This window comes from Mandrillus leucophaeus, unplaced genomic scaffold, assembly GCF_000951045.1.
Source record: "Mandrillus leucophaeus isolate KB7577 unplaced genomic scaffold, Mleu.le_1.0 Scaffold580, whole genome shotgun sequence".
NCBI classification, from domain to species: Eukaryota; Metazoa; Chordata; class Mammalia; order Primates; family Cercopithecidae; genus Mandrillus; species Mandrillus leucophaeus.
The window spans coordinates 1,077,423-1,105,121 of NW_012106253.1; the positions used below are offsets into that span (position 1 = coordinate 1,077,423).

General features: G+C 36.9%; 1 protein-coding gene across 4 annotated transcripts in view; it reads right to left on the bottom strand.

The window, feature by feature from the left end:
* Positions 1-27,699, bottom strand: part of PPHLN1 (periphilin 1) — a 219,392-nt gene that overhangs the window by 23,913 nt on the left and 167,780 nt on the right. For all 4 annotated transcript variants that reach the window (XM_011999052.1, XM_011999053.1, XM_011999055.1 and 1 more), the window contains one exon: positions 25,494-25,634. In XM_011999052.1, the coding sequence (XP_011854442.1) occupies positions 25,494-25,634 (141 nt within the window). The remainder of the gene's footprint in view (positions 1-25,493; positions 25,635-27,699) is intronic.

The window sequence follows — 27,699 nt, forward strand, 5'->3', positions numbered from 1 at the left end:
GGAGGGAGGGAGGGAGAGGGAATATGTAGCTGGGCATGGTGGCACACGCTTGTAATCTCAGGTACTCAGGAGTCTGAGGCAAGAGAATCACTTGAACCTGGGAAACGGAGGCTGCAGTAAGCTGAGATGGCACCACTGCACTCCCCAGCCTGGGCAACAAAGTGAGACTCCATCTCAGAAGAAAAAAAAAAAATCACTTAGAAATACCCTGCCTCACTGCACATACAATTTTCGCCACAAAACTATGAACACCAAAGGAGAAAAACATACACACACACACAGAGACAAGTTTCAAAATGTCTAAAAACCTATTTATATTGTCTTTTTCAAAAAAAAAAGTATGCACACACTCTCAAACAAAACTAGTCCAAAAGTTGTACCATTCAAGATGACACTTATTTAAAATGTATATTACTAAGATGAAGCAATAATTAAAAAGTAAACATATATAAAAACAAAAGGGAAAATTTTCAGTCCATTGTGTAGGTGTGACAGGAAAGCTCTAAAATTTTTCCTCTAACACTGAATCCTGTCCAGTGATTCAAGCCAGTATTTATCCCATATAGTTCAATTGTGTAGCAGCTGCATTCTGTATTCTATTTTTTGACGGCAAAGAAGTCATGTTAATTAAATTGGAACAACCTAAATATAACTTTAAAAGTCAATTTTGACTATGATATCCTATATTTCTGTTAGAAGCAGCAAAAGCAGCAACAATCATTCTCCTCAAACACTGAACACACTCTCAACTATCCATATAGAAATCAGGTTAAATTGCTTTCTTAGCCTTCAAGTCATCATATACAGATATAATTACACAGTGAAAGTTTCAAATTCAACTACTTTGTACAATAAGAATTAACTTGTTATAATCTTGGGAAATTAGCCACTCATATCCACAAATATGCCACATGGAAAGGAAAAAATGTAAAAATATTACCACAGGTATAATTTATTTTCTTTCTATTTAGGCCAAACATAACCAACACAAGTAACTTCTTATTTGTAGTAAACAACACAGATATAATTTAAATACGATTCAATCTTCAAAAGTGAAACTAAAAACCACCCTACTCTTCAATTTTTAATTTCCATAGATGTAACTACTATATAGAAAGTACAAAGGCCGGGCCCGGTGGCTCACGCCTGTAATCCCAGCACTCTGGGAAGCCGAGACAGGCAGATCACCTGAGGTCAGGAGTTCGAGACCAGCTTGGCCAACGTGATGAAACCCTGTCTCTACTAAAAATACAAAAAGTAGCCAGGTGTGGTGGTGGGTGCCTGTAATACCAGTCACTCAGGAGGCTGAGGCAGGAGAATCGCTTGAACCCAGGAGGCAGAGGTTGCAGTGAGCCGAGATCATACCACTTCACTCCAGCCTGGGCGATACAGTGAGATTCCGTCTCAAAGAAAAAAAAAAAAAAACAGAGTGAGACTCCATCTCAAAAAAAAAAAAAAAAAAAAAAAAAGGGCAAGAAAAGCATGCTCTGAGCATTTAAAATGTCATTCTCTCTTACTTTAAAACACACGTATGAAAGAATTTAAGCTATTAATGAGATGACAGGGAAATGTGGTAGAGGGATGAAGATTTTATGGTCACGGAGCCCTACGTTTGGGGTGCTAGGTAACCCTACTCTAAGTCCCAATTTATTTGTTTTTATTTTAAATTATATTTTTAACTGACAAATAATGATTGTATATATTTGTGGGGTACAGTTTCCTTATTTGTAATGCAGGAATTATAATAACATCTTACTTTTTGTGAGGATTAAATCAGAGAATGTACATAAAGCATTTATTACTTAGAAACCATTAATTCATTCAACAAACATTTGAGGAGTTATTAAGTGAAGCCTCAGTACAAGTGGTGAAAAAAACATGTAGTGCCTATCCTCAGGAAACTCTCTTTTTAGCTGGAAAGATATTTTTAAAATGTATAAAAACAAAAAAATGTATAATTGTGGTAAGTTATTATAAAGGAAATAAAGTAGGTTCAATGATGGAGAATTACTTAGACTGGTTAGGGAGAAAAAGAAAAATTTTAGGGAAAGGGTAACATTTAGCAGAGGCCAGAGAGAGAATGCTTAGAAGACAGAATCAAGAATGGCTCTAAAGAAGGGGAAAATGCATGCCCAGTAGAGCGGAGGCCAGTATGACTGCAGAATAGTGAGCCACGAGGGTAACATGAAAGTAATTTGGAGAGTGAGGTAGTATACAGAGTTAGCAGGTCTCTATAGCCATGGTGAAGACTTTGGACTTTTATTCTAAGTATAATGGGAAACCACTGGAGGGTTTCAAATAGGGAAGCCATTGCATTTAACACGTTTACACATCAGGAAAAAAAAAATATTGCAATACTCCATTTGGCTAGGGAGACTGAGTTTCAAAATACTCTGCAGTGCTCATCTTTGTTTTAAAATAGTATTGTTCATTCCGTTTAGGTGGAAAATTTTAAATACGTTCCCCATTTCCTGACTTGATTTAAAAAAAAAAAATAACGGCTTTTTTCTTTTCTCCCTCTTTAGAAGCATTATGATCAACAGTTCAGCTGAGTTATGGATATAAGTTTAATTTTTATCACTTGTCTTTTTAATTTTGAACTGTCCCAATAATCTAGTTACTCACAGAACTGGTCAAACTTCTTGGCAAATAAACAACTGAGTTAAAAACTAAAAGAGACTAAGTTTGTGTCGTTATTTTTTTTTCTACAAAATCATCATCTTCACCACCTTATCGGGGGCAACTTTTATTTAGTAACATTTGAAGTGTTCTTACTTTGTCAATTATGGATAAACAATCCAGTTTGCCTTTCTACCCTTACTCAAAGGATGCTGTGAATTGCTGGAAAAAGTCCAAAACTGCAATTATTTGATCCATCATGAACTCCTTACTTAGTCTCTCTTGTTGACCTCTATATCAACATGTTACATATGGGGTATTCTAAGCCCTTTGCACGCCCAATTCAGGAACTCCAACTGCTGATAGGACTCCTCCTCCTCCCTATCCCATTTCCCCCTACTCTTGGCAAAACTGCCTCTTTCCCAAACTTATCTCTTGTCCACCTCAAAAATGTTGTCCTTTATTTTCCTTTCCTCCTATCTCAGAAAACGGTTTCTCTGAATTTTCAAGATTAGTTACTGTATCTGTGCTACTGATAACCCCTCTTGCTTTATCAGTTATTAAATCTGTTTTTCCTCTTCAGTCTCTGATACTACCCTTCTTCTTTCACAAGTGCTCAAAAGTAAACAGATCAACAGACAGACAAATCGGTCGCTGAGTTTTACTTACGTGCCTGTCACACACTCTTATGCAGTTATTCTTCTGTATTTCAGACTCTTACCAATTTAACCTAGGCTCTCATTATCCCTCCCTCAAAAAGTAGCCAAACATTTCTGTATAGCCAATCGAATCTTCCAACAAACATTTTAATCATAATACTCATGTATTCAAAATTCTTCCACAAGCCCATCAATATAATTCAAACACTTTTTTTCTGGCTTTCAAATTTTTCAACAATCTGGCTCTGATCCACCTATCCTCATACAATGATAGTGGGTTGCTATCTATTATCTTTATTCTACCTACAAAATTCAGTAAAATACAAATCTACAATTTTCAGTAAAATACAGTCTATAAATTCACATCCTATTCCATACTACCTTAATTTCTCAGTTATTATTTGAAGACAGTGTCTTTTAACTTGTAAGGTCTGTACTAACTCTGAGTGGTTAGTGCCAGAATTGAGTTGCAGTAGACTAGTTAAGGTTGAAACAGAATACTTCCTTCCTGATTGGTACCCTTTATAATAAAACTGTAATCGTAAGTATAACACTCTCCTGAATTCTGTGAGTTGTTCTAGCATATTCTTGAACCTTACGGGGTCATGGAAAACCCTGGATTTGTAGCCAGTTGACAGAAGTGCAGGTGATCTGGGGATACTCAAAGTGAGGCTGAAGTCTGAAGTAAAGGCAGTACTGTTGGACACTGTGAATTGTGGGGTATGCACTGACTCCAGGTGGTTAATGCCAGACTTGAATTGCACTACACCTGTTGGGGTTGAAACAGAACACTTCCTTCCAATTTCTACCAAGTCAAGACAAAGTTTCTGTGATCATTATTCAAGACTACTCAAGCTCCTTCTAATTTACCACAGTAAATAAAAATTTGTACTCTGTGAATTCAATGCCATTAAATGCTGTGACTGGGAAGTAGAATGGGAGAATGAAGGGTACAGGAGGCAAGATTTTAAAAATTCACATGTAAGATGATTTTACCCACACTAAACTACTTACAATTGTTGATTATTCCCTATAGCTCCCTATTTTCCTATTTACATGCATGTCATTCACCTTTTTGTAAAACCTTTTACCTCCTATCTCTACCAATGAGAATCCTACCTGAATTTTAAGAGTCTGATCAAATGTCACTTCCACAGAGCGGCCTTCTTTGGTTCTAACTGGAAATAATTTTAAATCTCAGATTAAGGCAAATAAGCATATTAGAAAGCAATAAATAAGAAGTGTTCACAGTTCTACCATTTCTAGTATGAACTTGAACAAGTCACTTGAGCTTTTCAAACATGTAAAATGAAGACAGGACCAAACAATACACTACATTTCTCAGAAAATTCTTCTGCCTCAAAAAATTTAGAAACACATTCTTTTAAACTGTCAGGAGCTGTCGATGAAGAGAAAGCAAAAAATCAGAGTGATACACTAATACAGTGGTAAAGCCATGGCTGCCCCCAAAAGAACCACAAATCAGCCTGGGAAGGACGACAGATATTACCTTGAGCCCATGTAAGAGTGAGCTGGATCTGAGGTATCTACATAAAGCTAGGATCTCTGTGAAAAGATGAATGAGAAAACAAAAACTGCCTGCTGGTCAAAGAAAATGACAGGTTTTGGCCAGGCGTAGTGGCTCACGCCTATAATCCCAGCACTTTGGGAGGCCAAGGCAAGTGGATCATGCGGTCAGGAGTTCCAAGACCAGCCTGGCCAAGATGGTGAAACCTTGTCTCTACTAAAAATACAAAAATTAGCTGGGTGTGGCGGCATGCACCTGTAGTCCTAGCTACTCGGGAGGCTGAGGCAGAAGAATTTCTTGAACCTAAGAGGTGGAATTTGCAGTGAGCCAAGATCACGCCACTGCACTCCAGCCTGGGTGACAGAGCAAGATTACGTCTCAAAAAATAAAAATAAAAAATAAAATAAAATAAAAATGACAGATTTTGGCCTGTGGTCTTAAGTAAAGACATGCAGTTGCCCTTGAGTATTTGTAAGGATAGGTCTACGTTCACACATACTTTAAATTCTGAATATAAGCTCATAACCACAAAATGTAATACACGCAAGGGAAACTGCTACCACGAGTAAGAGTCAGCAGAAACAACGCTGAATTAAAATCCTGACACTTCAATATTAAAATTAGCAGTTACAGATTATAAAATGTTTAAATACATAAGAGAGAATAACACGAGCTATAAACAATCTAATTCTATGCAAATTTGCAAAGAAAACCAAATTGAACTTCTAGAAATGAAGAATATAACTAACATTAAGAATTCAATGGAGTAGGCCTAGCCAGAACAATCAGGCAAGATAAAGAAATAACGGGCATTCAAATAGAAAAAGAGTAAGTCAAACTATTGCTGCTCGTCAATGATGACTATATACCTAGAAAACGTTAAAGACTCCTCCAAAAGACTCCCAGGTTTGAGAAACAAATTCAGTAAAGTCTCAGGTTACAAAATCAGTGTATGTGAATCAGTAGCACTGCTATACACCAACAACGACTAAGCTGAGAATCAAATCAAGAACTCAATCCCTTTTACAATAGCTGCAAAAAAATATAAATAAAATAAAATACCTAGGAATATTCTTAACCAGAGTGATGAAAGATTTCTACAAGGAGAATTACAAGAAGCTGCTGAAAAAGAAACACATCCCATGCTCATGGATTGGAAGAATCAATATCATGAAAAGGACCATACTGCCAAAAGCAATCTACAGATTCAAAGCAATTCCTATTAAAATACCAACATCGCCAGGAGCAGTGGCTCATGCCTGTAATCCCAGCACTTTGGGAGGCCGCGGCTGGTGGATCACCTGAGGTCAGGAGCTCGGGACCAGCCTGGCCAACGTGGTAAAATCCCGTCTCTACTAAAAATACAAAAATAAGTTGGGCGTGGTGGCAGGTGCCTGTAATCCCAGCTACTCGGGAGACAGGCAGGAGAATCACTTGAACCAGGGAGGTGGAGGTTGCAGTGAGCCGAGATGGTGCCACTGCATTCCAGCCTAGGCGACAAGAGCAAAACACCGTTTCAAAAAATAATAAATAATAATAATAATAAAACACCAACATCATTTTTCACAGAATTAGAAAAAAATTCCTAAAATTCATAAGGAACCAAAAAAGAGCCCAAATAGCCAAAGCAATCCTAAACCAAAAACAAATCTGGAGGCATCACGTTATCTGGCTTCAAATTATACCACAAAACTGTAGTTATCAGCTAGGCGCAGTGGCTCACACCTGTAATCCCAGCACTTTGGGAGGCTGAGGTGGGCAGATCACTTGTGGTCAGTAGTTTGGGGCCAGCCTGGACAACATGGCTGAAACCTCATCTCTACTAAAAATACAAAAATTAGCTGGGTGTGGTGGCAGGCACCTGTAATCCCAGCTACTTGGGAGATTGAGACAGGAGAATATCGCTTAAACCCAGGAGGTGGAAGTTGCAGTGAGTCGAGATGGCGCCACTGCACTCCAGCCCGGGTGAGAAAGTGACGTTTCATCTCAAAAGAACATATATATACATATACATATACATAGTTATCAAAACAGCATGGTACTGGTATAAAATAAGGCACATAGACCAATGGAACAGAATAGAGAACCCAGAAATAAAGCCAAATACTTACAATTAACTGATCTTCAACAAAGCATACAAAAACACAAATTCATGAAAGGACACCCTATTTAATAAATGGTGCTGGAAAAACTGGATAGCCACATGTAGAAGAATGAAACTGAATCTCGATCTCTCACCTTTATACAAAAATCAACAACTCAAGATGGAACAAAGACTTAAATCTAAGATCCGAAACCATAAAAATTCTAGAAGATAACCTGGGAAAAACTCTTCTGGACATTGGCCTAGGCAAAGAATTTATGACTACAATCCCAGAAGCAAATGCAACAGAAACAAAAATAGGACCTAATTAAATGAAAAAGCTTCTGTACAGCAAAAGAAATAATCAGCAGAGGAAACAACTCACAGAATGGGAGAAAATATTTGCAAACTATGCATCTGAAAAAGGACTAATATCTAGAATCTACGAGGAACTCAAATCAGCAAGAAAAAATAATCATCTCATCAAAAAGTAGGCAAATGACAAGAATAGACAATTCTCAAAAGAAGATACACAAAAGACCAACAAACATATGAAAAAATGTTCAACATAACTAATCATCAGAGAAATGCAAATTAAAACAACAATGAGATACATTACCCTAGCCAGAAGGGTGATTGTTAAAAAGTCAAAAAACAACAATGTTGGTGTGGATGCAGTGAAAAGGGAATACTTTTACTCAGCTGGTGGGAATGTAAATTACTACAACCTCTATGGAAAACAGTATGGAGATTTAAAGAATTAAAAGTAGATCTACCATCCAATCCAGCAATCCCACTACTGCATATCTATCCAAAGGAAAAGGAGTCATTGTATCAAAAAGACATGTGTTTATATAATATGGAAGGAAAAAAATTAAAAAGACACCTGCCTGTACACGTTTATTGTAGCACAATTCACAATTGCAAAGATAAGGAACCAATCTAAGTATCTATCAACCAATGAGCGAATTAAAAACAATATGGTATATATACACCAAGGAATACTACTCAGCTGTAAAAAATAATGAAATAATACCTTTTGGAGCAATTTTGATAGAGTTGGAAGCCATTACTCTAAGTGAAGTAACTCAAGAAAGTGAAACCAAATACCGTATGTTCTCACAAGTGAGAGCTAACCTACTGGGTAGGCAAAGGCAGACAGAGTGGTATAATGGACCATGGAGACTCACAAGCAGGAGGGTGAGGTGGGTGAGAGATAAAAAACTACTTTTCCTTTTTTGAGGCAGAGTTTCGCTCTGTCACCCAGGCTGGAGTGCAGTGGTGTGATCTTGGCTCACTGCAACCTCTGCCTCCTGGTTGTTCAAGCAATTCTTCTGCCTCAGCCTCCCAAGTAGCTGGCACTACAGGCGTGGGCACTACCACGCCCAGCTAATTTTTGTATTTTTAGTAGAGACTGGGTTTCACCATATTCACCAGGTTGGTCTGGAACTATTGACCTTGTGATCCGCCCATCTTGGCCTCCCAAAGTGCTGGGATTACAGGCGTGAGCCACCGCACCCAGCCTTTCTTTTTTTTTTTTTTGAGACTAATTCTCACTCTACCCCCCAGGCTGGAGTACAAGGGCATGATCTCCACTCACTGAAAACCTACACTTTCCGGGTTCAAGTGATTCTCGTGCCTCAGCCTCCCGAGTAGCTGAGACTACAGGCATGCACCACCACGCCCAGCTAATTTTTGTCTTTTTAGTAGAGACAGGGTTTTACCACGTTGGCCAGGCTGGTGTTGAACTCCTGACCTCAGGTGATCCACCTGCCTTGGCCTCCCGAAGTGCTGGGATTACAGGCATGAGCCACCGCGCCTGGCCTAAAAAACCTATTTATTGAGTACAATATACACTACTTGGTGGCGGGTATACTAACCTCAGACTTCTTCTCCACATGTTGCCTTTCCTTAAAACAGTTTGTTTTTTATCATTTCTATGTTAGTCCCTTCATTTAGTCTCATAATGATGGTCTCAGGCAGTAACAGTAGTGACTGCTGTAATGACAGTCTCAAGCTGTAACAGTAGTAACTGCTGTAGTGACCATCTCAAGTAGTAACTGTGGCAGTCAGCCACAAGTGTGGCACAAGTGTGGCTATACAATTCATCCAAATAACTAAAAGCCACTTATACTCTAAAAGTTATTGAAAAAAAAATATATATATATATAAAATATATTCAATGGATCAATTACATGGCATATTAAATACAATTAAAGACTTAGAGATAGTCTTTAACAAGATATGAAAGAAACAAAAAAGTGTAAGGAAAATAAGTCAGGATAAAAAAAAATCGACCTAATTTCAACTGGAGGACATAAAAAAAGAAAATAGAGGATATTAAATATTCAAAGGGATAACACTATAATTTTCCAGCTCTAATGAAAAACATAAACTCTCGGATAGAGAAGGCATAATTTAACATAAATTACCTTAAACAGAATAAATTTCAAAAACAATCCATACCTAGATATATTATGGTGAAACAGCATATCAAAAGTAAATACATTTTAAAATAAAAATAGGCCGGGTGCGGTGGCTCACGCCTGTAATCCCAGCACTTTGGGAGGCCGAGATGGGCGGATCACGAGGTCAGGAGATCGAGACCATTCTGGCTAACACGATTAAAACCCATCTCTACTAAAAATACAAAAAATTAGCCGGGCGTGTTGGCAGACGCCTGTAGTCCCAGCTACTTGGGAGGCTGAGGCAGGAGAATGGCGTGAACCCAGGAGACAGAGCTTGCAGTGAGCCAGATTGCGGAGCTTGCAGTGAGCCAAGATCGTGCCACTGCACTCCAGCCTAGGCGAGAGAGCGAGACTCTGTCTCAAAAAATAAAAATAAAAATAATAATAATAATAATTTCTTCCTTTCCCAAATCAAGTTGTTGTAAAGATCTAATGAGAATATATAATTTACATACATCTCAATAAATATTTTAGTCATATGTACTAACTTTATGAGAAATCCTCTCAATCTTGTGTGTTTTGAAAACCATTACAGCCTGGCTGGCTGTGTTTTTGCAACCAAATGAATGAAATAGTTTTGCTGCTTCTTTTACTTTCTAATTGCTTAAAAGCAAAGGTTCTTGAAGACTCACTGTAATATTTATCTTCATTGGCTGGAATTAGCAAATGACAGAGCCAAGCTACATGAGACCGAAGCACCCTTTCCAGTTCCATTCATAACTGTTAAACAAACATTTACGGCAAGCCTACAACAGGCAAGGAACTTCAAATGATGCAAAGATTATTAATTAGGTAATTTTCCTTTCAGCCTGTTAATAAGGTAGGCAGTATCGTATCTGAACACATGCTAGCTATTGGTAGGAAGAAAAGATATTAAACTTCTGGCTGTGCACAGCTGGCTATGCAACTGATGAATTCAGTGAAGAATATATTTTTAGTATAAATAAAACAAAGTTTAAAAAATTAAACATGCTTCAAACTACCCTCCCTTAATGCCAGATTCAAGTAAAAAGTCAATTTAACATTATTTACTCTTTTGCTTTACATGGGGCCATTAGAGTTTTAACAATCACAATAGAGAATGTACTGCAGAAAAAAACATGGAATGAAAACATATTTGTATGTAAGAAAGCCCTCTACTGAGAGAATCGTATGTGTTTCTTTAAGCTTTTCCAAAGCTACAAAGAATTACTGAAACAGATAATTAGAGATTTATAATGAGTACTATTTAAACCCTCTAGATTTAAAAAATGTTTATTATTATTAGGACTTCATATGATCTGTAACTTCTGGAGAACAATATAAAACTGTCAGAACTCTGGGGCAAGAATTATAATAGAGACTCCCAATTTAAGACAATGAAACTAATGAAAATAGACACATAATAGACAAATAATCTTCAATTATCTTAAAGATAGAAATAAGCAACACAATTCAATACAGTCTCTTTAACAGCAAAAGACAATGGAGTGGATACGTTCAGGACAATGTTCAGGGAAAAAAAAAAATCTTAAAACAGTTTTTCATGGGAGGAAAGTACACTATCTGTATTTGCCGGCAAGGAATTTACATACCATAAATGATTATTTCAAAGGTACCATGAAAGAAAACATTCCTTACCAATCTAACAAAGAGATTGTATGATTAAAATAATAAATAAAAGACAAAAATCCCTATCCCTAAATAACATTGCTGTTACATATTTTAAAGACTGTTTCCCAGGCACATTAACCTTTAAAAGACATCTGCACAAAAATCAGGTCTCATTATCCTCAATACAATCACTGCCATCATAGGTAAATTATGGAGATGACAATATAACAGCATATTATCACCAACCTGCACATTTCAGTTCTCCAGTATCTGCACTGCCCTTTTCTTTGACTTCTACTAAGAAAGAATCACTAGATAAAAGTGACAGGAGTTGTCATGTTTTCTTTGGGTTTAATGAAGTAAATTTTAATCCATTCACAAAGACTACACAGTAGTCCCCCCACCTCTAATCAGCAGTTTCGCTTTCCATAGTTTCAGTAATCCAAGGTCAACCATGGTCCAAAAATAGGTGATAGGTGTCCAAAATATCTCATAAAATAAGATATTTTGAGAGACAGAGAAGGTAGAACACATTCACACAACTTTTACATTATTTTAATTCTTCTATTTTATTTTACTTACTGTTAATCTCTTACTGTGCCTAATTTGTAAATTAAACTTCATCTTAAATATGTATGTAGAGGAAAAATATAGTGCCTATAGGGTTCAGTATTATCTGTGGTTTCAGAAAACCATTGGGTGTCTTAGAACCCAGTTAAGTGGGAAAACTACGGTAATTTACAATACAAGGAATTACCAAAGGAATAGCTTTTTCTCAGTGTGACTTACCAGTTACTTAATTGAAATTTGGGCCTTATTTCAAGATCCCAGGCTAATCCACAAAACAATAACAGCGGATATTTTGATTACTGACAATGTCATAGGCCACATAAATATATATACTCACTTCATTCTAACATTACTATGAAGTGGGTAATATCAGCAATCTCATTACAATGATGAGCAAAGCAAGGCTCAGAAAAGTTAAGTGACTTTCCCAAAGACACATATTAAGCAGTTGAACTGAGATTCAAGCCAGATCCCCTAACACCAAAGTTCCTATGCTACTTACCTAACTACTAGAGTAATACACCATTATGTACTATGGTAATTCTGTTAATCCTTCTACTGCCTATATACAATCCCATAGCGTGGATGCACTAGAATTTACTGAGCTGGTGCAAAAGTAGTTGCGGTTTTGGCCATTAAAAGTAATGTTTGGAAAAAAAAAAAAAAAGCCACCATGCTTGGCTAATTTTTGTATTTTTTTTAGTACAGACGGGGTTTTGCCACGTTGGTCAGGTTGGTCTCGAACTCCTGACCTCAAGAGATCCACCTGCCTCAGCCTCCCAAAGTGCTGGGATTACAGGTGTGAGCCACCACACCTGGCCAAGAGTCAGAATTTAAAAGAATGTTAAAAGAAAAGCTGCAGATCAATAAGCATCTAGCTCAGGAATTTTTTTTTAAATAGTAAATTAAGCCCCCCCAAAAATAGAAATAAAATTATTAATAAAGTCAGAAATTAGCAAAGTATACTAAAGAAGAAAGAGATAAATAAAATCAAAAGTTAGTTATTTGAAAATAGTAATAAACCTGCTAACTTCAGTAACACTGATCATGGGAGGATATGATGGCTAATTCCCCAAATAGCCCCGAGTGACCCCTGCCCTCTGGTACAGTTGGCTCTGAGTATCCATGGCTTTCCCATCCATGGATTGCCCAACCACAGATCAAAAATATTTGGGGGAGAAAAATGAACGGGTATGGGTGCATTTGTACTGAACATGTACTGAATTTTTTCCTTGTCATCATTCCCTAAACAATATAGTGCAATTATTTACACAGCAATGATTTGCAAACAATTATTTACATAGCATTACATTGCATTAGGTATTATAAGTAATCTAGAGATGATTTAAAGTATACAGGAGGATGTGTGTAGGTTATATGCAAATACAAGGCCATTTTACATAAGGGATTTGAGCATTCGTGGATTTTGGTGTCTTTGAGGTGTCCTGAAACCAATCCCCCATGGATACTGAGGAATGACTACATTTACCTCCTTGCCAAATTCCTTCCTGTTGATTTTGGGCTGGGCTTAGTGACTCACTTCTAATGGATAGAACAAGGCAGAAATGATGGTATGTGACTTGGAGACTAAACCAACGAAAGCATTAAGGTGTCGCTCTTTTAGGGGAGGCCATGTCATAAGCAAGTGCTGTGAAGAGGCCCATTTGGCAAGGAAAGGAACCAAAATCTTCTGCCAACAGCATGTGAATGACTATGGAAGTCAATCTACCAGCTCCACTCACGTCTGTAGCCCTGTAGCCCTGGCTGCTAGCTGAACTACAACTTCTTGAGACATCTTGAGCCAGGATCTCAACAGGCTTTGTTTAATGTCTCTGAGAGCTTGAAAAACTGACTCTAAAATTTCTACAGAATTCAAACCTCCAAGTACAGGCACACTCTTAAAAAAAGAAAAACAAGGTAGGAAGACTAGCTCTACATATATCAAGACTTATAAAAGTTATAATAATGAAGGTGGGGTAGTATTGTTGCAGGATCAACAACCAATGGAGTCCAGAAACAGATTCATACAGACCTATATGGATACCTTATAACACAGGTGTCAATGCAGAGTACGGAGAAACGCATGGTCTTTCCAACAAACGGTATGGGGTCAAATTGATGTCCAAGTGGAAAAAAATTTTGATCCCTGCTATATTTAATACAAACTACACATAAAATCATTTTCAGATGATTATAACTCCATGTAAAATACAAAATAAGAAAGCTTCCAGAAATTTTAAATAGTAAGACAAATAACAATAGGAAAGAATGAAAAGTATAGATTACAACAAAATTAAGAACTTTTATTCCTCCAAAGATATCAAAAGAATGCCACAAAATGGGAAAGAAAATCTACAACACATATAACCAACTTGTATTCAGAATATATAAAGAACTTCTACTAATCAACTTAAAAAAAAGACAACTCATTAGAAAAATGGGCAAGAATTTCAATAAGCATTTTACAAAAAAGGATACTCATGTGCCAATAACCACAGGAAAAGGTCCTCAGCATCACTAATCAGGGAAATGCAAATTAAAACCATAAGCAGATATACAACATGTAACAACATCAACAAATCTCATAAACACAATGTTGAACGAAAGACGCTAGATACAAATACTATATTCCATGAGATTCTATTTGTATAAAGTTCAAAAACAGAGGCCGGGCACGGTGGCTCACGCCTGTAATGCCAGCACTTTAGGAAGCTGAGGCAGGTGGATCACGAGGTCAGGGGATCAAGACCATCCCGGCTAACACGGTGAAACCTCGTCTCTACTAAAAATTAGCTGGGCGTGGTGGCGGGCGCCTGTAGTCCCAGCTACTTGGGAGGCTGAGGCAGGAGCATGGCGTGAACCTGGAAGGCGGAGCTTGCAGTGAGCCAAGATGGCGCCACTGCACTCCAGCCTGGGGGACAGAGCGAGACTCCACTACGGGGCGGTGGGGGGAACAGACAAAACTAAAATACAATGTTAAGAATCAATTTAGTAGTTACCTTGAAGGGGGTAAAGGTTACGAGGGGAGATGAAGAGATTATTGGATGCTGGTAATATTCTATTTCTTGCCTTGAACGGTAGTTCTCACGAGTATTTGCTTTGTGGAAAAAGCACTCAGATTAACAACTAGGTTTTGAACACTCTTCTTTCTGTATTACATACATCACTAAAAGTGATTTTTTTAAAAAAGCAAAACATAATAACAAACATAGCAGCGTTTAGCATGGCTAACTTCAGCCAACTGGAAAATTAAATTATGCTGAACTGCTCATTTTACCCCCAAGTGCAAATAACTAAGGGATTAAAAATCTTACATTTGACTTTGAGGCAGACCAAAAAACTCCTACAAATATTCCCCCAGCTAATTCATGTAAATCAGTATTCAAAACAGAAATGACATATATTGTATTGTCTGATGTCCTATAATGGTTTTCTTTTTAAAACCCAAGAAATAAAAAATACAAAAAGAAAGAAGAGTAAGGAAAGAAAAACAACGAAATGTAACATAATTAGCTCCCAATAAACCACACATTAGACAATCATCAATTCACTTCTAGTGTTTACTTTCAAGTTACCGTTAACTAAAACACGAGATTTTCTTAGTGCAGCTTTTAAAATGTTTCTTATAAATGACTGAAAATATCAATTAACTCACATTGTAATTACAAGCACCACTCAAGTGCATATAAAACATGCAAGTTTATTCTCTCCTGGCCCAATACCTGAATTAAACAACAGTTAAGAGAGGACAGCAGATGTTTCAAGACAGATTACATCTTAAAAATGAGAGATGACAGATGAAGGGGAAAATATGAGAACTTATGCTTTAGGAAGAGAGGGATGGTAGAGAATTCTAAGAAGGAGGAAACATTAATCGTTTTATGCTACTTCTTATATCTAGCAAAACAGATAAGGAACACTGAGATAAAAAGACCAAGCCAAATGAAAAATGTAAAAGCAAAATCACAAAGTCCCCCAAAATAAGCAAAACCAATTTATTTTATTTTTATTTCTTTAGACGGAGTCTCACTCTGTCACTCAGGCTGGAGTGCAATGGCGCAATCTCAGCTCACTGCAACCTCCGCCTCCCAGGTTCAAGTGATTCTCCTGCCTTACTCAGCCTCCCGAGTAGCTGGGATTACAGGCACACGCCACCATGCCTGGCTGATTTTGTATTTTTAGTAGAGATAGGGTTTCACCATGTTGGTGAGGCTGGTCTCAAACTCCTGACCTCGTGATCCGCCCGCCTCGGCCTCCCAAAAGGCTGGGATTACAGGCATGAGCCACCGCGCCTGGCTGCAAAACAAATTATTTTTTAATAGCATTTTTACATTTCATTTTTAACAAATTAGGAAGGAGGTGGGGGAAAGGATAAAAACAACAAACCAAAGAAGTGAAGAGGTAAGAGTCAAATAGCCCAAATCTTGACGCTGACCTTTCAGAGATAAACCTATATCACAAACTTGCTATAAAATATTCCTGTTGTTGTTGTTGTTGTTGTTGTTGTTGAGATGGAGTTTTGCTCTTGTTGCCCAGGCTGGAGTGCAATGGTGCGATCTCAGCTCACTGCAACCTCCGCCTCCCAGGTTCAAGTGATTCTCTTGCCTCAGCCTCCTGAGTAGCTGGGATTATAGGCACCCACCACTATACTGGGCTAATTTTTGTATCTTTAATAGAGATGGAGTTTCACTATGTTGGCCAGCCTGGTCTCGAACTCCTGGCCTCAAGTGATCCACCCACCTCGGTCCCCCAAAGTGCTGGGATTACAGGCGTGAGCCACCATGCCCGGCCTAAAATATTCTTAAGAAATAATTTGAAAGTAATCAATATTGCAAAGCTGCAAAGAAACAGGCAGAAAGTATTATTTAACACTACCATAACCACCTGTATGGTGATCTTCATACAGAAGGGGCTTTCACATATAATAGGTTGTCAATTCTGTGAGAGAACTTATAATTAATTCCATTTAACAAGGGAGGAGCCCTGTGGTTTGCGCCTATAATCCCAGCTACTTGGAAGGCCGAGGTAGGAGGATCCCTTGAGTCCAGGGGGTCCTACACTAGCCTGGAGAATGTAGCGAGACCTTGTTTCAAAAAAAGAAAATAAAAAAGAGGAAAAGGTCTCTAAGATGTAAAAACACTAAGTGCAAGCATCCAGTGTCCATTATACCATGCCATTTATAAATGTCCTTACCATGAAATACTCAGAGACTAAAAAAAAATTGTTGACTTAAGAAAACAAAATTGAGTAGCATGGAACAGTAATTTGGAACCACTAGGTAAAATGCTTACCTAACACTGGTAGACAGTGGATGAGGAGAAGAGGTGAGAAAATGAAGCTTATACTTGGGTTTATGCCATGGGGAAAACCTTTACTGAAACTGCTTTATAACTGGGTATTTTTTGTTTCAGTGGTAACATCCCCAAGGATAAGGTCCAAGATGGTCTCATCCCTTAAGGTACTCATACCATTTTAAGCATGGTTCTTATAAGACTTGGTATCTGTATTGTCTATATTTTATACTTGATGTAAATATAACATCTTAACAGATTCAGCAAACTTCCTACTTAAAGAGATATCAGGTACAAAATAACTAAATTACCTTTAGAGATGCTTGCTTTTAAATATGATACTAATTATCTTATAGAGATAGCTTTAGATTTTCTTAAAATAAAAACTTTATACTTTTACTTCAACAAGCTTCTGGAGTAACAACATGACCAGAATCTGGTAAACTGTAACTTTCAAACTCTTTGAAATTCAGTCAGAATAAATCATTTCTTTTCAAGTTGTTTTGGGAATCCAGACTTTCAGAAGTAAATCTTATGTGAGTATATTTTACTAACCGTATATATATAAAATCTGAACAAGTGGTTGGTAATAATGGATTGTTAAATACAGTAGGGTAGACTTGATGTCTAGACAAGATAATGGTGAGAGCTGCACTTTTAAGAACATTGGTTACTTGCTCTGATAAAAAGGAAAAACAAAGAATGTTTCTATTATGTAAGGTTACTATGAAATGCTTACATCTTGAAACGACAATAGATACAGCTGCCACTACTTTGAAAACAATTTCATTGGAATTCATCACATGCTAAAAGCTGATTATTTTCCATGTCCACAACTCTAGTTAACATTTTCAAGACTGTACATTTGACTAATCTTTACTTCCAGCCTCTTTAAACGTAAAACAAAAACAGATTATAAAAGAGCAAGAGCTAGTGAGTGTTGGGAATCATCCAGCAATGAGTAGTAGCTGAAACGAGATACTGTAAGAAGGGAAGAGGACCACAGCTACAACACTTACAATTAAATGTAACACCCCATTTACGGAAGAAAACCTCCTCTGCACAATTCATTAACTCAACAAATACTAATTACTGACACACAACAGTGGTATATTCGAAGGTTACTTAAAAATTTATTTTAACGTTAAGAGCCCTGTGTCCTTAAAACGGTTTTATTTAAAAAAAAAAAAAAAAAACTTTATAGTTAAATATGAAATTAGCTACACACAATTGTGTACAGAAAAAGTAATATTTAACTTTTAATTTTCAGTATGATTTAGATCAGGAAGGGACCTAAGATTATTCAGCCCAACCTTTTTATTTGGAGGGAAAAGCGAAGAAAAGCTAGTAAGTAGACCATATGGTCACACCAATGGTGATAGTACGGAATTCAAAATAAAAAATATATTAATAGACTCTTAAAGCTAATAACTAAACAATCAACAAAATAAATTCTGAATTAACTCAATTTTCTTAGCTAATTGTAATAATGAACGAGGTTCCTAAATGGCTACGAAATAAAATTTCTTTTGCATAACAAGGTTGGCATAGCTATGACTATAATAAAAATTGTCTTTACAGAAACAAATAAATATTCAGGATAAGTGTTTTGAAGTTAAAAGAAAGAAAAGTACATCAAAATAATCAATCCCTTTCCCCAAGTGTCCCTGATTACTCTATCTCTTTATGTTTAAGAAACTCAGAATGGGCCGGGAACAGTGGCTTACGCCTGTAATCCCAACATTTTGGGAGGCCAAGGTGGCTAGATCTCTCGAACCCAGGAGTTGGAGACCAACATGGGTAACAAGGTGAAATCCCATCTCTACAAAAAATACAAAAAAAGTTTAGCTGGGATTGGTAGCACACGCTTGTAGTCCTAGCTACTAGGGAGGCTGAGGTGGGAGGATTGCTTGAGCCTGGGAGGTGGAGGCTGCAGTGAGGTGTGATCGTGCCACTGCACTCCAGCCCGGACGACAGAGTGAGACTCTGTCTCAAAAAACAAACAAACAACAACAACAAAAAACACCTCAAAATGGTACTGTGCCTGTATCTAAAATGATTCCTATCTATATTTTAACTATAAATTACCTGATGAATATATAATCAGCCCTTTTTTCAATAGATAGCATACTTATAGGCAGCAGACACCAGCCTTTTTGGCAACAGGGACCAGTTTTGAGGAAGACAATTTTTCCACGGAAGGAGTGAGGGGGCACACAACCTAGATCCCTCGTGTCTGCAGTTCACAATAGGGTCTGCGCTTCTGTGATAATCTAATGCCGCCGCTGATCTGACAAGCAGTAGAGCTCAGGCAGTAATGCACACTTGCCCGCCCTCCCTCTCCCCTCCCCATGGCCACTCACCTCCTGCTGTGACACCCGGTTCCTAACAGGCCACAGACCAGTAGTGGTCCGCAGGCCCAGGGGTTGGGGACCCCAGCTCATAGGTAGAAAAATAAACATTTTCATAAAACAGCATTATATTAGGAGAGTACTCTGAAAGAGCCAAAGAGGTTTAAAAATGAATTCATGGTACTTGTTCTTTTTTCAGTTATTATCTACCAAATAAAAACAAAGATAGACATGTCCTCCTACAGATGGCAAGTTTTTGTAATTTGAAGCGTATAATGCATTTAAAAAATATTTTCAGGCACATCCCTGAAATTGTTTTGGTTTAGGTTTTATTAATTGTATTTACAAATACAATTTTTAAGAAAGATTGACAGTGACTAGTACAAGCAAGAAATTAAGATTCTTTGCAAACTCATATTCTGATTATTCTCAAATCTGGCATGTGACATCTACAGTATTAAACCCAAAACATCCCAAAATTATTCATTTTAAATGCAATGCTTTACTTATTAAAAATATACATGCATATCTTTTTAAATATATGGAGAAATCGGGGACTGTATTTAAAAACATGGTTCATAACAGATGTAAATATCTATTAATAATGGGCTAATATGGAATGACTTCTAACAATACTGAACAGAATACAGAGTATAGTCACTTGCGCACGCTCTGTGTGTGTGTGTGTGTGTGAGAGAGAGAGAGAGAGAGAGACAGAGAGAGATACACAGAATTTCCATATGACTCAGGGCCTCTTGCAGACAGACCCTAGCAGAAAAGCAACTATGCCCAGCACCATTTGTATTTAAAGAAAAAGAACGGAGAGATACACACATCAACTCTTATCTCTATTCATCAGGATCAACTATGATCCAGGTATATGCACATGTATGTATGTGTTTATACATACATATGCATACTGTATGTGAATTGTGTGCATACACATACATACGCAGGTCATATCAGTATGTCTATTTGCTAAGAAAAGAAACTGGGCAGCTGAGAGCTATGGGTGAGAAGAAAACTCTTTACTGCAGGATCTCTTGTGTCTTAAATTTTATGCTTTGGTATGTTATCACCTAAAATGCAGTCCTTACTGGATGGGTTGGAGGATACTCAATAGCAAATCAGAACACAGGCTTTTGAGATATGAACATAACTTTAGTTCCTAACTATATCCTTATTATAGTCAATAAAATCAACTATTCGTATCTGAAAGGACTTTCATATGTATTTGTTCTGAATGATGTTTACAGTGTGTTAACTGTCAAAACTCATCCAACTAGTTGGGTGTGGTGGCTCCCACCTGTAATCCCAACACTTTGGGAGGCCAAGGCAGGCAGATCACCTGAGGTCAGGAGTTCAAGACCAGCCTGGCCAACACAGTGAAACCCCGTCTCTACTAAAATATAAAAAATTAGCCAGGAGTGGTGGCGCATGCCTGTAATATCAGCTACTCGGGAGGCTGAGGCAGGAGAATCGCTTGAACCTGGAAAGCGAGGTTGCAGTGAGCCGACACTGCACCACTGGGCGCCAGCCTTGGCGACGGAGTGAGACTCCATTTCAAAAAACAACAACAACAACAACAAACTCATCCAACTGAATACTTAAGATTTATGCATTTTATTGTATATTAATTATACCTCTGTTAAAAAATATATAGGATGGAACGTCTCTAATCCTCATAATACTAAGGTGGTAATTGTTCTCAATCTTTTAGCACATTAGAAACAGCAGAATTAAAGAGAACAGTCACTTCCTTCCATTTTTTTGTTATTCCAAATAGGGACCATAGACTAACAGAATCAACATTAAATGGGAGCATGTGAGAAATTCAAAATCTAAACCTCCCATCCCATATCTACTGAGTCAGAAACTGTATTTTAACAAAATCCCCAAGTCACTTATGTACATATTCAAGTTTGAAGAGTTCTGATAATTTTTTTACTGGATTTTACTTTTTAAAATATTTTTATTTTATTTTTCAATTTTTAATTTATCAGAATATTTATGGTTGAAATCCAAGAAGCTTTACTTTTGAAAAGCTCCAAAGATGTACAACAAAGACAGAGAATCGCAATATAAGCACTGTAGCTTGAGCATGAAGATACAGAAGGTGCTCATTTTTTTAAGACTAGTTTGCATAGTAAAATATTCCAATAAAATGTAGCTACTTACTATTCTTAGTTATTTCATTAAGTAACTGTTTCTCGCTACTTGTCAAGCCTTTAAAAGATTTTGGCTACCTTAACACTCTTAGTCATAAGATTTGCATACACACACACACACACACACACACACACACACACACACACCCCCACCCCTCAGGTTTACTGAGATTATCTGATTCCGTCTGAAGAAAAAAGAATTTATCTATTTATTTATTTTTGATATGGAGTCTTGCTCTGTCATCCAGGCTGGAGTGCAGTGGCGCAATCTCAGCTCATTGCAACCTCCATCTCCCGGGTTCAAGTGATTCTCCTGCGTAAGCCTCTAGTAGCTGGGATTACAGGCACGCGCCACCACGCCCGGCTAATTTTTGTATTTTTAGTAGAGACAGGGTTTCACGACATTGGCCAGGCTGGTCACGAACTCCTGACCTCAGGAGATCTGCCCACCTCAGCCTCCCAAAGTGCTGGGATTACAGGCATGAGCCACCAAGTCTAGTCAGTAAAAAGAATTTAATCTAGACTTTTCAAGTAGGAAATTACAAAACAACTTTTTAAAAAATGTTTTAGATCCCAGGAAAACAAAGGATCTCACTGACCTACTAAGCATACTTTAATCAAATTATAAGGGATCTTGCAAATATTAAATACTAAAAGGAGTTAAAGTAAACATTGTTTTATCTCTAGAGGTGCAATAGAGGGAAGCTGGGTATGCGATAATGAAGGATTTCAATCTGTGTGGTTCAAAGTCGCAATGTGGTAAAAAAAGATTTCTCAATGGTAAGATAGCAAATAGTGGCATAGACTTTCAAGTCAAACAGTAGGTATAGGAGGGCTTGCAGGATTATCATTGTCAAGGGATTAATGCCACACATGTGAACCAGAGTACATATCACACAAAAATTTGTAGGTTGGGTCTCTCTAGGAATTAGTATACTGACAGGAGACATTCTGAAATTTGTTTAAGCTCAGAAGCCAGAAAGCCTGCGAAAATAGCCCAATAATTGAGCGTTAAAGGCAGCCCAATAGAAGTAAGAGAAGATAATCTGGGAAAATGAGAAGAAAAGAAGATACACCTTAGGATCCAAAGCATAAGGAGGTGAGTTGTGCTGTAATAGAGTGGATCATATCCAAAGGACATTCAAATAAAAGTGGAATGATTAAAAATGACTCATCTCTAGCAATACAATATTTCAGAGATACAACTTGGTGTTTTCTGGATTAAGGATTTTAGACTAGGGGTTCTCAGTTATATCTGATTATAATCTAGGCGGCTTTTTCAAAAGTCATCTGCACCCCTAATTCTAAAACAATTCTTATATGCCCAGGGATGAGACGGTGATACATTTGCCCCCTTCGTTGAGGTGACTTTGATACAATCCACTTCCATAAACATGCCTTTGAACATCAAGAACTGGGGCATCTGTGGGCATTTGGGTTAAAACAAATTTTGGCCTGGAGACTCAGTTTATGTTACAATATGTCCTCAAGTTAATGACTTTCTTGGGATTCAATAGACTGGAGGGACCCAATTTATAGAAATCCCCACAAAATTATGTATTGTAATTTATCTTTACAAAATACTTGAACATATTGCACTCGAAACAGGAAGAAAAGGCAGCTTGGGTATTACAATAATATTTACATTTCTATATTATCCTAGTTTGATTTCCTGGTCACATCCATACTGGGCTTTTTTTGTGTTATTACTTTTATAAAAAAGTATAAAATATTTTAAGCATCTTAAAAAAAGAATAATTACTGGATAATTGGCTTTATCAAATCTTTAAATTTTTCTTACCTAGTTGGTATTTAATCCATAAAAATAAAATGTTTAAAAGTGCACATCAAAATTACATACACACAAATTGTAAAACTTTTTCATTTTCAAAAATTACAAGTTCTAGATATAAATTTATAAAATAATTATGTATCATTTACTAGTTTTCTAACATTTTACAGGGATTTGTTTTGATTTCTTGTCAACAAATGAAAAGCGAAGTACCCTAGCAAAACCAGAGTCATTATACTCCAATGTTTAACATCATTAAGTCTCTATTTTATAGCACTTCAAATAACTGTTTTACTTTTCTAGTAACATCAGAATATAATAATTTCCCTTTATTTTTCTTTCTTTAGGTTATTTGTCTTTGCCATAATAATAACACATGTGTCAGATTTTTCATATACTTGAACAACAGACAGATGAAAACAGAGATATAATTAAACTTGCAGATGAAACAGATACAAGATTTTTATAAAGTATCACAAAAACTGACTTCATGCTAAATAATTTTATGTGTGTACTGCTAAGGTAGGCTGTACACCCGACTAGTAACCCATTTTCTCAAGATTGAATAGATCATCTATGAATAACAATAGGAGATAGCAGAAATATTAATACATGGTAATCCAGGCTGGGCGCCGTGGCTCATGCCTGTAATCCCAGCACTTTGAGAGGCTGAGGCGGGTGGATCACTTGAGGTCAGGAGTTCGAGACTAGCCTGGCCAATGTGGTGAAACCCCGTCTCTACTAAAGATACAAAAATTAGCTGGGTGTGGTGGTGTGTGCCTGTAATCCCAGCTACTCAGGAGGCTGAAAAAGGAGAATCTCTTGAACCTGAGAGGAGGAGGTTGCATTCAGCCAAGATCGCACCACTGCATTCCAGCCTGGGCAACAGTGAGACTCCATCGAATGAATAAATGGTAACCCAAAATAATCCCTCTCCCCTGTTATTTCAGTCAAGTTTTTCTACCAGTTATATTCTTAAGAGAACCTCTCCTTTAAAGAACTGCAACTTGGCACACTGGCTCACACCTATAATTCCAGCACTTTGGGATGCTGACATAGGAGGATCACTGGAGGCTAGGAGTTTGAGATCAGCCTGAGCAACAGGCTGTGAGATTCTATATAGTACTTAGGGACTACTCAAAGGTCATTTGCAGGTTTATGACTCCACCCATTATCCATCCAACAAGTATTTCTTATAAGCCTACTACACATACTGTTCTAGGTGATGGCAGATGTCAGTAAATAAAACAAGACAAAACAAAGCCCTTGTTTTCACAGAGCATCCATTATAAGGGAGAAAAGGAAATAAAAACATATGTCAAGTAATTATTAACAAAAAAAAGGAAAAAAAGGATAGTAATTTTATATAAAATAAGGACATTCATCTTTGTGTTAAAGATACATCTACTGAGCAAACCTTTTACTTACGCTTTCATTTAATTGGCATCTTGAAAGGTACCAACTGCCTCCCAATCACCAAATTAAACAGAATTTTCTCAGTTTCCATTTTCCTTATATTCCTCTAAGCATCTGATAGTGCTGACCACCTTCATTTTGAAACTCCAATAGTTTGCATGACAAATTTCCTATTCTAGTTCTTATCTTTTCACATTAGTGTGACATTAACATAAGCTACACAGTCACATCTAGGATTTGAGACCATTCCCTATCCAACAAAAGAAAACAGATTTAATTGATGTGGAAATTGGACAGCACCTAGAAAAAAGTTTTCACTTTGTTCTTAATTTCCAATAGTTTTTAGCAGATTATTAGCAATGTAATTACATTTATTCAATGCACTAGAGAGTAACAACTATATCAATAAGCACCTGTACAAAATGTTACATTTTGCATTTACTTCATTTAATCCTCATAAAATAATAACCCTGTAATAGTTGCACATTAAAAACAAAGTCTTGCTTTTCAGAATGACTTCACTAAAAAACTAGACTTAAATAGTATCCTTTATTTTTTCTTTAATATTTGGAAAATACTTTAAAGTATAATGAAAAACATAAGAAACATCTGTAATCCCAATATTCAAAAATATTTGCTAACATTTTGCTGTATTGAACATTTCTTCCATCCCATCCCTATTGTTTAATAATTTTTAATTGCTTCATACTAACTAGAATATTAATATTCTGCAAAAAAGAAGTTTGTTTTGTATTCAAAAATAAACAATCCAGGTGGGGGACCATGCTGATCAAACTGACTGTGAAGTCAACTCAAACAATTTTTATAATTTTTTAAGTTGTAGTTTTAGAGTTACAGGTGGAAAAAGAAATGAAGCATATTTATTCAATAAATGTTTACATGTGCAAAGCAACACAAACAAAAATTATGTACATGTAGACAACTAGATTCTCACCTGTTCAATCTCTTTGGTTTTTGATGCTATTGCTTTAGAGCGAGTGGTTAGCTGACTATCTTCAAATAATTCTATCCCATGCGTTGTGTTTGACTCAGGTTCCTCTGGCTGATCAGTAAACAATGGTGCTGTGGATCCCGCCTTGAAAAGGAATTAGAAATCTTTAATATTTTCTTAAAAAACAGAGCATTTCAGATGGTTGTGTATAGGCACTAACTGGCAAATTATATTAAGTGCTACATGTTTTAAGAAGAGAAAACTCTTTCGATTTCACTATGCATAATGAGCATATGTGAAATGGATTAACGAGGAAATAACTGCTATTTTTTTTTTTTTTAATGTGGAACACTTCATGAATTTGCGTGCCATCCTTGCACAGGGGCCATGCTGATCTTCTGTTTCATTCCAATTTTTAGTGTATATGCTGCCGAAGCAAGTGAGACTGTTACTTTTTAAATTTTAGGTAAGACAAAGCCTCTAGGCTTATTTGATTCCAAAATATTATTTCATATAAGGTATGTATAAAAAAATTCTCATCCCATGACTATTCCTTAAGCGATCAGTTTATGAAATACTGAGGAGAAAAAGTCCAAATGGAAGTGAGAGGTGTTGTACATGCATAAAGAAATATATTTAAAGAGAATATGAGAAGAGGCTGTACCTTTAGAAGTTAAACCACCTTTCTCCTGTGGCCTAACAATTCATTGAAATCATTAAAAAGAAAATCCCATAAATCAATAATGATCACTTCAGTTTTAGACCAATAATTGAAAAATGAATAAATATACTGTGAATTACATCTAAAACAGTCAGGTGGGGGATTAAGTATTGGAATACATATATATATGCATAGACTATCTCTGGAAGGACACTATCTACAGAAAAAAATGATCAAAGGAGTTGTCTCAATAGTAACAACTTACAAGAAGTAGCAAAGAAGAGCCACATTATAAATACTTTGGTGCCATTTGAATTTCTGACACATACATGTATGATCTACCAAAAAAAAAAAAAAAAAACCCTGAGGCAGGCAGATCATGAGGTCAAGAGATCAAGACCATCCTGGCCAACATAGTGAAACCCCATCTCTACTAAAAATACAAAAATTAGCTGGGTGTGCTGGCGGGTGCCTGCAATCCCAGCTGCTCAGGAGGCTGAGGCAAGAGAATAGCTTGAACCCGGAAGGCAGAGGTTGCAGTGAGCCAAAATCATGCCAGCGCCACTGCATTCCAGCCTGGTGACAGAGCAAGACCCCGTCTCAAAAAACAAACAAACAAACAAACAAAAATTCCTAGTTTTTTTTACAAGTTTGAGTTACATATGTTAAGGGACTTATACCAAAAGCATAAAAGTCATTTAAGAAAAGAATTCCACTAGCAACATTCTTTGTAAACTGCCCAGTCCCTGGTGTTCTGTTACTGCAACACAAAACTAAGACATAGGCCTACACACAATACGTAAACTGGTGAGCACAGAAAATACATCAGAGAAGACAGGAGCTTTCAGAAACAAAAAGCAAGTGAAAAAGGGGGAAAAAAACTGACAATTAATTTAAAAGAGCTCATCAGTAATTAAATTTATTTTAATTAGATACATATGTCCTAGGGAAAACAAGGCAAGTATTTGAGATACATTCAACATATATTGCTAGACATAAAAATTAAGGTCATCAATGAAATACAAAGTGGCATAAAATTTTACAGTAGGTAGAAAAGTAGAATCAAGAAAGATCTTGAGTTGTATTATCTCCAACACTAGTGATTCCAATGAATGAGTATAAATCTGAAAGGGAGCCATGGAAGATGGTCATTCTAGACTAGGGACAGAATAAGCACAGACATTGAAGCCGAAAATAACATCCTGTATGTGAAAACAACCTAAGTCGTAAATTTAAAATTTTTCCTCCATAACAGGAAGTAACCTATTCTATTGAGAATTTTTTTTTATTTTTATTTTTATTTTTTTGAGACAAAGTCTTGCTCTGCCACCCAGGCTGGAGTGCAGTGACGCAATCACAGCTCACTGCGGCCTCAATCATCCAGAAGCAAGATTCTCTCACCTCAGCCTCCTGAACAGCTAGAACTACAGGCACATGCCACTATGCCCAGCTAATTTTTTGTGGTTTTTTTTTTGTACAGACGGGGTCCCACTGTTTTTGCAGGTGTGAGCCAGTGCACCTGCCCCCCCATCCCCCCCTTTTTTTTTG